This window comes from Gopherus flavomarginatus, chromosome 7, assembly GCF_025201925.1.
Source record: "Gopherus flavomarginatus isolate rGopFla2 chromosome 7, rGopFla2.mat.asm, whole genome shotgun sequence".
NCBI lineage: Eukaryota > Metazoa > Chordata > Testudines > Testudinidae > Gopherus > Gopherus flavomarginatus.
Window position 1 is genome coordinate 10894859 of NC_066623.1, and position 13805 is coordinate 10908663.

Consider the following 13805-nt stretch of genomic DNA (forward strand, 5'->3'; position numbering starts at 1 on the left):
GAAAATGTTTGCAGAGCGTTTGATTTCCTAGACATTTTTCAAAAGGCTCAAATCCTGAAATTTCATGGCCAAAACAAATAAGAATTTTTCAATGTTCAGCAGTTTTCAACTGATTGTTTTTCAGTGTTTCCTGAAAGCTTTTATTTATTTATTTTTTGGGGTCTGAACATATTTTATTTATTGGCTGACAAAAACTGAAATATATTCAAGTGGTCTTTTTTCAATAAGAAGTTGAAATTTTCCACTGGACTTTTTTTAAAATTTTCCCTGGGGGAAAAACATTTTTTGACTAGCTCTAATAATAATAATATTAACCAAAATTCAGTTACAGGGACATGTTTCTATGGCTTCCACTGTTTTAGTTGTATCCAGTGTCTCTGGCTCACTACCCATCAAAATACTGCTACCTACCAGTGCGGTCTGGTTTAGTTATTAAATTGATTAAAACTGTGAGCTAGATTCTCAGATGGTGTAAATTGGCATCAGTCCATCAATGGAGCTAAACAGATTTACACTAGATCAAAATCTAGCTCAATACATGTTCAAAATAACTTATCAGACTTTTGCCTCTTCCATGCAAAGTTCCACTAGTATTTGTGCTTTTAAGCCTCAAGAAAGAAAGTTTCGTCCTTGGTGTGAACACTGTTTTCATTAGTGATCTGTCTTTCTCAATCACTGACTCTTAAGTCCTTGGGAGAAACTGCTGTTCTAAATGCCAGCCTTATTTTAACTTGATCTAAAGTATCTTCAAGGGTTTCACATATCGAGAGGGAGTGAGCATTGTGGTACTTGTGGTACTTATGGTACTTGTGGTACTTAATTATAGTCAGAAAATAAGTCATCCAGCCGGCTGTTAGATGGAAATCTGAGAGTAATGAGAGCTGTACTTCAAGGATGGAGTACCTGGAGAGCTGGTGAACTGCCTTATCTCTTTATGTGAAGTTATTATGGATAAAGATCCCACACATAAGCATACACAGAAACACCTCCCAAAAGAGAAACAAGTGCATATGGCTGCTGAGGTATATTAACTCCAACACCTGTGTGCCAGATACACACATCTGGAAATGTAGGGCATTACAGAGTCCCCATTCTGCAGTTACTGTTCCCATAGCGAGCTGTGGAGGTAGCCACCAGGAATGAAGTTCACCCTACAAGTAAGAGGCATGATTCTCTTTCTCACTACTCTGCTTTTAACTCATATCCTCCATGTTCTGTTTTTGTTTTCCTTCCTCCTTCATCCTATGACAGTGATGATGAATGCTGATGATGCATAACTTGTTTCTACTTCAGCCAGTCATTTTCAGGTAATTAGTTCCTGGTCCCTTGGCCTTAATTCTTTTTGGGAAAATTGGCTAGTTGAGTTATCTGGCTTCCATCCAGTAAAATAATGAGAAGTGTTAAAAGTGGCATTATCCCATGACAACGTAACACTGTTAACTATTGCACGGTGGCCAGGATACTGTATGGCCTGCAGAGAAATCTTGCTGGAGATACAAAATCCACAGAAGATTTTGACTTAAGTGTACATGTGTTGAGAGCAAAATAATCCATAGTAAAATTCAGGTTAGAGTTGGACAAAGATGAGAATTCTGCCTTATGTTCCCGACTATACACAGCGAGGGTGATAATTTACAATATATCTGTCCCCTAGTTACTGTCTAAACATGACCAGTTAAAAGGAGGGAGAGAGAATCGTGTTTTAGGCAGGTTAGCAGTTCATCTGTGCAAAATTCTGCTCTCAAATACACACAAAGAGCTTGATTCTCCATGGCCCTGCAACCTGTATAGTCATTTGCCCCAGTGCAAACTGGGTGTAGAACATTATCAGATTGGAATCATAGTGTTTGACACCTACGTTGCCCAGTGCATTTCAGCTATGCTTGTCCTACCAGTGTAAATCTCCCTTTGACATCAGTGGGCGCTCCAGACGTGCAGAGTAAACATACTCCCAGAGCTAAGAAATACAGTAACTCCTCACTTAACGTTGTAGTTATGTTCCTGAAAAATGCAACTTTAAGTGAAGCAATGTTAAGAGAATCCAATTTCCCCATAAGAATTAATGTAAATGGGGGGGTTAGGTTCCAGGGAATTGTTCTTTTAGCCAGACAAAAGGCATGTATACATTTTAAACCATTTTAAATAAGCAATTTAATACAGGTATAAGTTTTAAACAATTCTAAAGAAGCAATTTAATACTACAGTCATCACTGCTGAGTATGAAGCTTGGTTGAGGTGGTGGAGTCAGAGAGTGGAAGAGGATGGATTGTCCGGCTGCTCCTCTTGCTGTTCTTGCAAGCACAGACACTGACTTTGCCGGGGACAGGGGGCTCAACCCTCGGCCCATCCACTCCACCCTTCCCCCCACAAGCTCCCACCCTTGACCCGGTTCTCTCCCCCACCATCTCTCCCTTTACTTCACACGCTCCGTCCTCGCTCCTCCCCCATCCCTCCCCTCCCTTCTGAATGCTGCAAGCCAATTGACTGCTGCGGGCTGGAGGCAGGGGAGGGAGGGGGGAGGCATGCTGAATCCTTGCTCCTCCCCCCCCCTCCTGCCCGGGGCAATCAGCGGGCTTGTGGCATTTAGGAGGCAGGAGGGAGGGGGGAGGAGTGAGGCCCCCTCACCTCTTGCCCGGGACAATCAGCTGTTTTGCTGTGTTCAGGAGGCAGGGGAGGGAGGGGGAGCCTGCACACCAAGTCCTTGCTCCTCCCTCCTGCCTCCTAAACTCTGCAAGCCAGCTGATTACCACAGGCAGGATGTGGCTGGAGGAGAGGAAGGTGCTGATCCGTGGGGTCTGCCAGCGGGCGGGAGGCACTGTGTGTGTGGGGGTATAGGGAGGCTGCCAGCTGTGGAGAAAGCAGGCAGCCAAACAACGTAAGAGCGGAGCATTGCACAACTTTAAATGGGCAATTGATCAGCAACATAACAATGAAACATTAACCAGGACGACTTTAAGTGAGGAGTTACTGGACTGTGCTTATCTGAGAGAAGGATTGTGCCCTTTCTGTACATGCAACTCCATTAGTTTCATTGAGGTTTCATGGATGTAACTTGGGGCAGAATTTTTCCTTATGCCTTTCACTTACACAAACTTCAGACAACCCCAAAGCCAGCACAATTATGACAAAAGGAATAAAATGCCATCGATTTCTGATAGCTGCTAATGGTCTAGCCCTTCACATTTTCATCTTGGTCATCTTGTTTTTATTGCATCCTACCATTTTCCATGCCATGAATCTGCTAGCTGCTTTTATTAATCTACAATACTTTTATCTAAAGCAAAGGTTTTGATGAACCTGTCTGAATTTATCATTACGCTCTTCTGCTCTCTTGCATAGACTTTCTGCAACGTAGTTATATAGAATGATCCTCAACCAGCAATGGTTGATGTAAAACATGGGTTGATAATGTGATATCTTTATGTAGTCATGAGTCTAATTGTACTCATCCTACTTAATTTTGCACATTTCTTTCTTCTTTAAGTATTCCTACTGCAAAATCCCTGTGGTTTATCATAATTTAACTAACCTAGACTAGAAACTAATTATGATGGGGTAGTTAATATTCAGACTGGAAGCAATTTACATGGAAAGATAACCCGCAAATAAATATTTCCTGAAGTGTTTTAGTGGACAAATATAAATCCACAAAATGGACTAGCCTACGGGTTAGTATTCACCAATTACTGGGATTTTTTCAGCTATAAATGCATTTCTTTAGTATTTCATCCTGACTGTGGGTCAGATCCTGAGAACGTTATTCAGAGCCCAATTCTTCCACCTTTCCATGAGACTATTTGCTATTAACTGCTATTGCACATGAGTAAGGGCTGCAGAATCAGGACCTTGGATTTTGCTCAGTCAAGCTGCCATTGACTTCATCTGGAGATCTGCCTTAGTGAAAAGGCTAGGTCATGCCTTTTGAATCCATGTGAGGAGGGTTCCCTACATATATGGATCTCCCCTGGTCTCTGCAAAGGGCATTCCATGGGTCTGAATATGGGAGGGAGAGAGCAGGCAATGGGTGGGCCAAAGGAATACACATTGTCCTCTCTTGTGGCCTGGAGAGGTTTCTTCCAGACTTTTAATAAAGTCAGAAGTTATATTATGGTTGGCAACTTCTCCTCAGCCATGGTCAGATCTAGGGGAGTCCCTTACAGTGCAATTCAGCTCAAAGCCAGAACCAAGTGGGGCTAGAGCTGCTATAGACACAGGGCTTCGATGCTGAGGAACTTGCACCCGACCATGGATCCTTGACATCTTGAGATCCCTACAGATCTCCAGGTAGTTGTACGGTCTATGGGCCATGCCGTCTCTTTCTTCTGGAACAAAGCCTGTCCCTTGATACAAGAATGTGGGGGGAAATCCTCCAGAGGGAATCCGACATATTTCCTTCCCCCTGCATGGGTATTAACCCTACAGAGGACAAACTGCATCTTCGCAAGGCCCTATGGATTTGACAAGTAACAGGAAAAACCATCAAAGAAAAAGAGCATCCACCACTGAGTAACCAGTCTGCTAATGACACAGGCCAGAAGACTCTTGGGTATGCTGGCTGTATCTGACTCATACCAGCAATGCTAATTACTGTCTTTTGTTTTATCGAGATGAAGCTGGTGGTTTTTACGCAAGAGGAAGACTGATAGCATGGCTGAAGCCTGGTATAGTTCTAAATTTCCCCAAGCAGCTGTGATACTATAACTGAGTAATGACTAGCTGGGCTGCATTGCTGGTGAATTTCTACCTATCATATGAAGTGATTCAGAAAAAAATTAATATTCTTCTTAGTGTGTTAAACGTACTTTGTAAATAATCTGAATAGAGGGGCCAGAACCAAGACCCAGGATTCTGAGCCCCTCCAAGCCTGAATTTTGTTATGGGGTTGTCAAAGGATCTGAATTGTGTGTTTATCTGTATTAGACCTGGTCCTAACAGATAAAAATGAACTGATCACCGAACTATAAAATTAATGGTAGCTTAGTTACAAGTGATCATGACTAACCCTAACCCAGAAATGGTGAACCGTGGCTACTGGGAGCTGCGGGAGGTCATGCCTGTGGATGGTCAACGTAAACAAACTGTCTTGCGGCCCACCAGCAGATTACCCTGATGGGCCGTGTGTGGCCCACAGGCTATCCGCCACTCGTTTATACATATCTACATGGGGAATAGATATTTATGAATGGGCTCTTCAATCTAGTAGTGAAAGGTGTAACACAAGCCAATGGCTGGAAGTTGCAGCTAGATAAATTCAGACTGGAAATATGATGTAAATTTTTGACAGTGGGGATAATTAACCACTGGAACAATTTACCCAGGGTTGTGGTGGAATCTCCATCACTGATGCTTTTAAAATCAAGAGTGGATGCTCTTCTAAAAGATCTGCTCTAGGAATTATTTTGGGGAAGTTCTATGACTTGTGTTATTCAGGAGGTCAGACTACTAAATGATCACATTGGTCCCTTCTGGCATCTCAATCCATAAATTTCTAAAATGAGCTGACCCCTTCCCATGTCTTCCCCACAAACCCCTCAAAAAAAAACTGAGATGAACAACTCAGGCCCATCTCTAATTCAGAATTGCTACATGACATTGAGTTTGTTATCAAACTGCTCCAATTCCATCTGAAGATGAAAGCAAAGATTTGTGAGTTATGGATCAGAGTTTAATGTGGATGAGCATTCCAACATGTAGATATTTATCTGAACTTCTAAATTTAACAAGAAGTCTCATGGAGAATGGACTTCCTCATGAGATATCTAGCACTTACTGTTACTGGTCACACTAGAGTTAACTTTCTCAGATTATTATAACAGGTTCTACTTCCCTTCCCAACTGAGAACCTTCAGAAAGCTACAACAATGTGCCCCCCCCGGTTTATGTGTGATGATGGGGGGCAGGAGGGAAATTCAAAGGAAATTTCCAGAAGGTTGGGTTTGTGTTCATTTTAGGAATGGGGACAGGTCTGGGAATTCAGAACTTTTCCCAAACAGTTGAATGAGACTTAATTCCATTAGAATACAGTGACATGGATTTTCTAAAGTTCTCAGAGCTCTCCTGAATCTGCTCCCACTGAAGTCAGTGGATGTTTTATCATTGCCTTCATCAGGAGCCACTTTAGGTCAGCACTGAGAACTTTGGACAATTCAACCCTATATGGACATGGAAGCCTTTTAGGTACCAGACTGTATCTTCTTCAAAGTTGGCATTTTTTAAAGAACAAGCTTAAGAAAATATGCTCTAAACCAGTTACTCTGAGAAAATTCATTCCATTTGGGAGTTGGGGAATTATTTGTTTTAATCCTGAAAATCCTCATTAGCCCAAGAGCTCATTCCATTTCCAACTGCAACTGTTCTAAAGCCAATAAAGAATGCACCTTGTAGATTTATTGTCTAAATATCTTATGTAAATATGTCTTTCCCTCAGGTATGATATGGTCAGAATGCAAAGAAATCTGGGAAGAGGGTCCACGCGAATATGTCATGCATCTTTGGAACCTGCTGGATTTTGGGATGCTATCTATTTTTGTGGCATCATTCACGGCAAGATTCATGGCTTTTCTCAAAGCAACTGAAGCACAACAGTACGTAGACCAGTACGTTCAGGATGATGACCTCAGTAACGTCACCCTTCCCCCTGAAATTGCTTACTTTACTTATGGTAAGATGATTTTGAAGATTTAATCCTTCTCGTTCTTTCATGCTAGTGTGTGTGGCAGTGCAGAATTAGCAGCTTGCTTCTTTTTTTACATTCATTAAGTTTTTCCAAATTAAAGCTGATTATTCTTCTCAGATCTATCAATTCCAGCCATATCGGTAAATAGCCAACATAAGCTAAAGAGGAACAGAGATCTAAGCTCCTCTCAGTCTCTGAACATGTACTGAGACCAGAGTCAATTGTATCGTAAGTTGACCAAATAAACCCAAGCAACTAATAATCATGAATCCAGAAGGGAATAAAATATAATTTAAATTACATATAAAGGAATCTGCTCTATTTTTCGAATATAAGAGGCACGCTGTGCTAACGAATGTGTGAGCTGGCAGCTTTATGGTTTTATCATTTGGCACGTGGAACTCCAATTGAAGTCATGGAAATTCTACATATAAAAAGATGCAAGGACTGGGCTTTTAGTATAAAAAAAGGAACCACTAATTTGTAAAAGTTTGTATGAAAAAAAGCTTCCTGTTTACTTTGAGTTGTTGTTACTATGCCTGCATATGTCTTTGATCTTATTCTGGATAGGCTAATATATTTTAGATCACTCCCATCAGTGGGTGATGTGACAGACCCAGACCAGTGGGTTACAGGAGTCTGGTAGAGGGCAAATATACTGGTCACTGGATGAATAATTTTCTGTTCCCTGAGTGACCAGAGCAGGGGCTGCACTAGAGTAATCAGGAACCTGCTAGAACCAATTAAGGCAAACAGGCTGATTAGATCACCTGCAGCCAATCAAAGAAGGCTAATCAGGGCACCTGGTTTTAAAAGGATCTCACTTCAGTTTGTGATGTGCGTGTGAGGAGCTGGGCGCAAGAGGTGCAGGGAGCTGAGAGTGAGAGGGGGTGCTGCTGGAGGACTAAGGAGTACAAGCGTTATCAGACACCAGGAGGAAGGTCCTGTGGTGAGGATAAAGAAGGTGTTTGGAGGAGGCCATGGGGAAGTAGCCCAGGGAGTTGTAGCTGTCACACAGCTGTTACAGGAGGTACTATAGACACCTGCAATCCACAGGGCTCTGGGCTGGAACCCGGAGTAGAGGGCGGGCCCGAGTTCCCCCCAAACCTCCCAACTCCTGATCAGACACAGGAGGAGTTGACCCAGACTGTGGGTTCCACCAGAGGGGACGATCACTGAGATGAGCAAATCTGCCAATAAGCTCAGGACCCACCAATGTAGAGGAGGAACTTTGTCACAGTCATTAGACGTGGAACGTCAAACTAGTAATATTGCATGCTTCCATTTAACGAATTTAGGTTACATATTCCCCTCCTGAGAAAAAAGAGCAGAGGAGGAACCAAGAAAGTGCATTCAGATGAGGATAAAATTAACAAAATAGTGTGCAAGAGTTTCCTTTGCTTTCATTCCTCAGTGACAATTTATGAGAACAGGCCAATATTTCCAGATCTGGGAAACAATCTGTTGTCATATCACATATGGAAGGTAACCTATGATCCCCTCAGTTGAACATTGCATTTCTGCACATATGAGGAGCAAAAACAAGTATGGGAGCAAATTTTTCTCAGACTTGTATCCAATAAAACCTTATGAATGATTTGCTGCCCTGAAAAGGAGCTAAATCCTTAGCAAATATTATCCATAAGTGTTTGACCAGCTGTAATAGAAATATGCATTAAAATACATTTTTTCTTTAACTTCTCATACATAGGTTTTAAATATTTGGGAGGCTATCATCAAAGGCACAAAAGGGAATTAGTAGCCCAACTCTTATTGACTTTCAATAGGGGTTGACCACCTAAATTGTGCTTTAGGTGAAATCCTAGCCGCACGGAAGTCAGTGCACATTTTACCATTGATTTCATGGGGTCAGGATACCACTTTTAGTGCTTTGGAAAATCTTTACCTTGGAGTCTTCTTTTTTCTAAATAATAATGAGAATGGGAACAGCTGTAATACACAGTTGACAAAATATTTCCTAGGATTCAAATGGTCCTTCCTTACATTTGAAAAATGAATTAAAACTTTGCCCTTAGGTTAGGGGTTGGATACACAGCATGGGGCCAAGCCCCCACATTCCTACCAAATTTAGAATTACCTGCCTAAAAATAACCCAAATCACTGATGGAAAAATGGATCAGCTCCTCAGCTGGTGTCAATCAGAATAGCTTGCTCCATTGAAGTCAGTGGAGCAATGCTAATTTACAACAGAGAAAAGTTCTAGCCCTCTGTGCACAGTCATAATATTTACAAATAATTGCATTTTCAAACACAATATTTGGAGATAAGCTTCTCGCTCAATCACCGGACAAAATTTGATGACGCCTGAAATTGTTACATTCTGTTTTTCTTCTTTCTGGTTTGCTGCTAGGATATTGTAAAAAAGTCTTTTGTTATATGGTGAGGAGCTCCATCTTGTGGGAGTATTTTCTCATTTACAAACTTTTTGTCATTTTTACCCTTGGGAAGAACCTGTAGAAAAAGTCAGGGCTGGGGGAGGGGGAGGAATTTTCCAGTTAATAACCTTTGGCTGATATTTAATCCAAATGTATTTTCTCACTGTGGTTGAAGAAGGATCTTTTTATATTTTATATATACACACATACATACCAGAGAGATTTCTATATAGTTCATCCATCACCAGATTATTATTTACCCAAGGTTTTTAGGAAGAGCTTTTAGGAAGAGCTTTACAGAAAACTGTGATTTTTCCAGACTACGTGTTCTCAGTTTTCACCACGTAATATGAGCATAAATTTATCAAAAACTTTAAACATCAAAATTTTAAATTATAATATGTGATAATCAAAAGCTTGTTATAATATGTAATAATCAAAAGCTTGTTACAAAAGTTATATTTTAATGTGTTTGTTATTACAAAAACTTTCATGGCTTATATTTTTATAATACACACTCAATTATTGTACATTTTTAAAAGTAATTATAAGAATCAAGTGATTAGTCAGAACGTATCGAGCTGTTGTGTTTGATGATAGAGGCTGTATGCAAAATGAGTGTTAGTTGCTTCATGGTAAATTGCAGTGTGATGTCTATATGTTGCTTTTCTTACAATTTTTTATTAGGCAGTCTTGTAAAATGAAGTGAAATAGCCTGTGCATAAACAATTCAATTATTATATATGTACAATTAAATTTAAGTGTGTCTTTTTTATATTCAGCTACTGTTTTGATCCTCAGGTGTTCAGGTCATATGCCTTACTTAAGGAGTTTGATACACAACTATCTATTATCACCCGAACATTTTTTTTGAGGGGGTGAATCTAATTTGTACATTTATTTATTTTGCCTGGAGGGATAAACAAACTTGGATGATTTGCTTCTTACTTAGTTGTTAATTATATGACTATCTAACTTTGAAAAAGAACAGAACCTCAGAAAACCACTTGCTTCTGCTTTTCAATGGAAACTAATGGTGTTAAATTATTTTCTAAATCTATTATCTCAAGTAAACACTAGAGAAATAAAGCTCATTGGGTTTTTTCTCCAACATCAGAACTGTTTGCTGCAGTGCGATTAGATAATATATATTTTCCTTTCAATGTCTTTTAAAAAACTACAGGTGAAATCTTGGCCCCATTGAAGTCAAGGACAAAAATTCCCATTGACTTCAGCGCGACCAGTATTTTGCCTTACTAATTCTTGGTTCCAGAGTAATACATTTGTATTAAAAGTTAGTTATTTTTATTTCTGGACAATGGTTAATAAGGTAACAATTGATTGTAAACTGATACAGAACAAACTATAAACTAATCTGAAAACTCCCCCCCCCACACCCCTAATATTGACTAAATATAAACAGGCCATTAAAAGGGGAGTGTAGCCAGCCTTCTGCTTTACGTTCGGAACCCAACTTCACAGATATGCTGCAGGGAATACTCTGCTTCTTTTCATTTCAGTTAGGTTCCTGCAAATAATACTCAACTTTATTCCTGTGTCTTTAAATATGGCACATGTTTTAGTTCTGGGTCAGATGCCTTGTATTCAATTATGAGTCTCAGTTCACGCAAAGAACCCCTTGATACTCATATTCAAAGCATATTCAAAAACAGGTAGATTAGACAACTGATTTGTATGCATATAGTATCAGCAAGGAACTTGTTAAAAAAAGGGCTTAATTGTCAGATTTCTTTAATTAAAAAAGCTTATACAATATAGATATATTAAAAGGTTTGGTGGTTCGATTGGCTTTATCTGAACAAATCCAAATCTTTTTAGTCTAATCTCATGAGGATTGGTTTTGCTGTGAGCTTTTTTTTAATTTTTTTTTAAAGCTGTTTAGTCCTTGAAGGTTACGTTACATTTTGTGTATTTATATGGTGTTATTAATTCAATAATTAAAAGCTGGAAAATTTCCCATCAGTGTGATCGTGATCCACAATGACAAAACTCCCACTGACATCAGTTGGAACAGGAGATGATGATTCATTGGATTGAGAGTCAGGGAATCTGGGTGCTAATTCCCAGTTCTGCCTCTGACTCCCTGTGTGCCTTGGATAAATCACAGCAAACTTCCTGTGCCTCGGTTTCTCTAGCTGAAAAATGTGGCTAATCATTCCTATCCATCTTGGTAAACCACTGTGAGACCTGCAGATTACTAGTAGATTCCTACACTTTTCCTTCCAGTCCTGGCCAGAGCTGAGACCCAGGACCCTATTTTATGGGTCATTTATATTTATATTTCTAACATTTTCTGTTACTAATACCTTATATATGTGTATTGTTTCAGCCAGGAACAAGTGGCTTCCCTCAGACCCTCAGATCATATCAGAAGGACTATATGCAATAGCTGTGGTACTCAGCTTCTCCCGCATTGCTTACATTCTTCCAGCCAATGAAAGCTTTGGCCCTCTTCAGATCTCTTTGGGAAGGACTGTGAAAGATATCTTCAAATTCATGGTCATCTTCATCATGGTGTTTGTTGCCTTCATGATTGGAATGTTCAACCTTTACTCTTACTACCTTGGTGCAAAATATAACCCAGCATTTACAACGTGAGTACCTAGGGACAGTAGGCTATATAGATTATACTTCTAGACCTAGTAGTATCCCTCACTGGGCTGCCTCATATGTTACCTGCATGCCTTCTGTGACTCACGTCGTTTGCACTATATTGCTGCATTGTTTAATTATTCCAAGTGGTCAAGAGGGTTCTAACTGCATGAATCCATTAGAGCCAATGAAAAGTGCATGACTAAAACCTTGTGCAGTGTTTAATAAGCAGAAAGAACCCTCCATCCAACCCCTCTTTTTTTCTTTCCCCCTAAATCCAATCCTTTCTGACCCACCCAGTCACTCAGTTCCTCCCCTCTTCCCCAGGATGCTTTTCCTTTACACTTCATCTCCCTCAATGCACTACAAGGCCCGTTTTGGCTCCCAAAGTCCCTTTAACTTCACCATATATTTATGATAGGGTCCCACTGAGTGTAGCAGTCTCTGCTCAGCCAGTTACTGCTGAGCTTACAGGCTTTAAAATTTCCCTGGGTCAGAGGTGCCCCAGAATATATTGCAGACTTCTGACATTCTTGACTTGGTTACTGTTTGCCTGGGAGTGCTGCACCTTAGACTACTGTTTCAATTGAATGGGGAGGTTCAGACTTTGGCTGTATAACCAGTAGTACAGCCTCCAGTTTTGATGTCATAACCCAGGTCTCTTTCAAAGAGCGTGCAGTCTGCAAAAAAGGAAACCCGGTAACTCAGAATCTGAAATTTCGAGGGTAGAACACAAGCAGGAACATGGTTTTTTGAGGTGAGTGGAAAGAGCAGAGGAAATTTTCATAACATTATTTTGACAGCAGTGAAAAAGAAATCCCTTTGTATTTTTACCTTTAAGAAGAACAGTCAATACAGCAGGCTGTGGGGCATTTGTGATCAGCACCGAAGGTATTAAACACCTAATTATCATCCAAAAGCTACTTCTACCAAAGTGTATGGAAAATGATGAAGCGGTAAAATTGCAAACGTTTTGCATCTGTAATTTCACACTCGCATGTAGTTGCTATGCAAGGCAACATGTATGGAAAGAACCAACTGTCTGACAAGTGCTATTGATGCATTTACAAAAAAGCAATAAATAAATAACAGGGGGGAATATAAGACAGGGAGTTCCACATTCCCTAAATCAAGTGCATTTCTCAATAGAGAACACCTTGAAGACAGGCATAATATCCTGCCAGCATATGGGCAAGATGCAAGGAAAGATGCAGACTAGGTTGCTCGTGATCTCCCTGTAGTGCCCATCCAATAAATCAACACCCTTGAAAAGCTAGAGGTTGTTTGCATTTTGTAGTTGTTTGCTGTATATACTGCATTACAGCCAGGGCCGGTGCAACCATTTAGGCGAACTAGGCGGTTGCCTAGAGCGCCGAGGTTTGGGGGCGCCAAAAAGCGCCCCCCAATTTTTTTTTTAAATGGTTGACTGGCTGCTGCTGCCGGCAGCAGCCGGCAGCCCAGGGTGTCCCCCGGGTCAGGGCGCCCCCGCGGCAGCCCGCAGCCCAGGGGGTCCCCTGGGTCAGGGCGCTGCCGCGGCAGCCGGCAGCCCAGGGGCCCCCCGGGTCAGGGCGCCGCTGCAGCAGCTGGCAGCCCAGGGGTTCCCCTGGGTCAGCACGCCGCCGCGGCAGCCGGCAGCCCAGGGGATCCCCCGGGGTCAGCGCGCCTCCATGGCAGCCGGCAGCCCGAGGGCTCCCCTGGCCCAGGGACACCCCGGGCTCCCGGCTGCCGCGGAGGTGCATTGACCCTGGGTCAGCGTGCACCGCCGCGGCAGCCGGCATCCTAGGGGCCCCCGGGTCAGGGCGCCGCCGCGGCAGCCGGCAGTCCAGGGAGGTCCCCCTGGTCAGGGTGCTGCTGCGGCAGCCGGCAGCCCAGGGAGTCCCCTGGGTCAGGACGCCGCTGCGACTGCCCAGAGGTTCAGGCTGCCGGCGGCGCGCTGACCCAGGGGAATCCCTGGGCTGCTAGCAGAGGCTCAGAAATCAGAATCCCTTTCCCTCCCAGAGCAGGGACTCCAGCCTATGCAATTTTTCTCATGGGGGGGGGCCTGGGCAGAGCTGCGCAGCTCTGCTTAGCGCATGTGGTAGGAGCCCTGCGATGGCGTGACACAAGGGCTTCTGGAGGAA

At 42.1% G+C, this 13805-nt stretch overlaps 1 protein-coding gene across 1 annotated transcript in view; it reads left to right on the top strand.

Annotated features, from left to right (window-relative positions):
- TRPC7 (transient receptor potential cation channel subfamily C member 7) overlaps positions 1-13805 on the top strand; it is a 116838-nt gene that overhangs the window by 73255 nt on the left and 29778 nt on the right. The window contains exons 6-7 of the mRNA XM_050962241.1: positions 6428-6661; positions 11423-11687. Coding sequence (XP_050818198.1) covers positions 6428-6661; positions 11423-11687 — 499 coding nt within the window. The remainder of the gene's footprint in view (positions 1-6427; positions 6662-11422; positions 11688-13805) is intronic.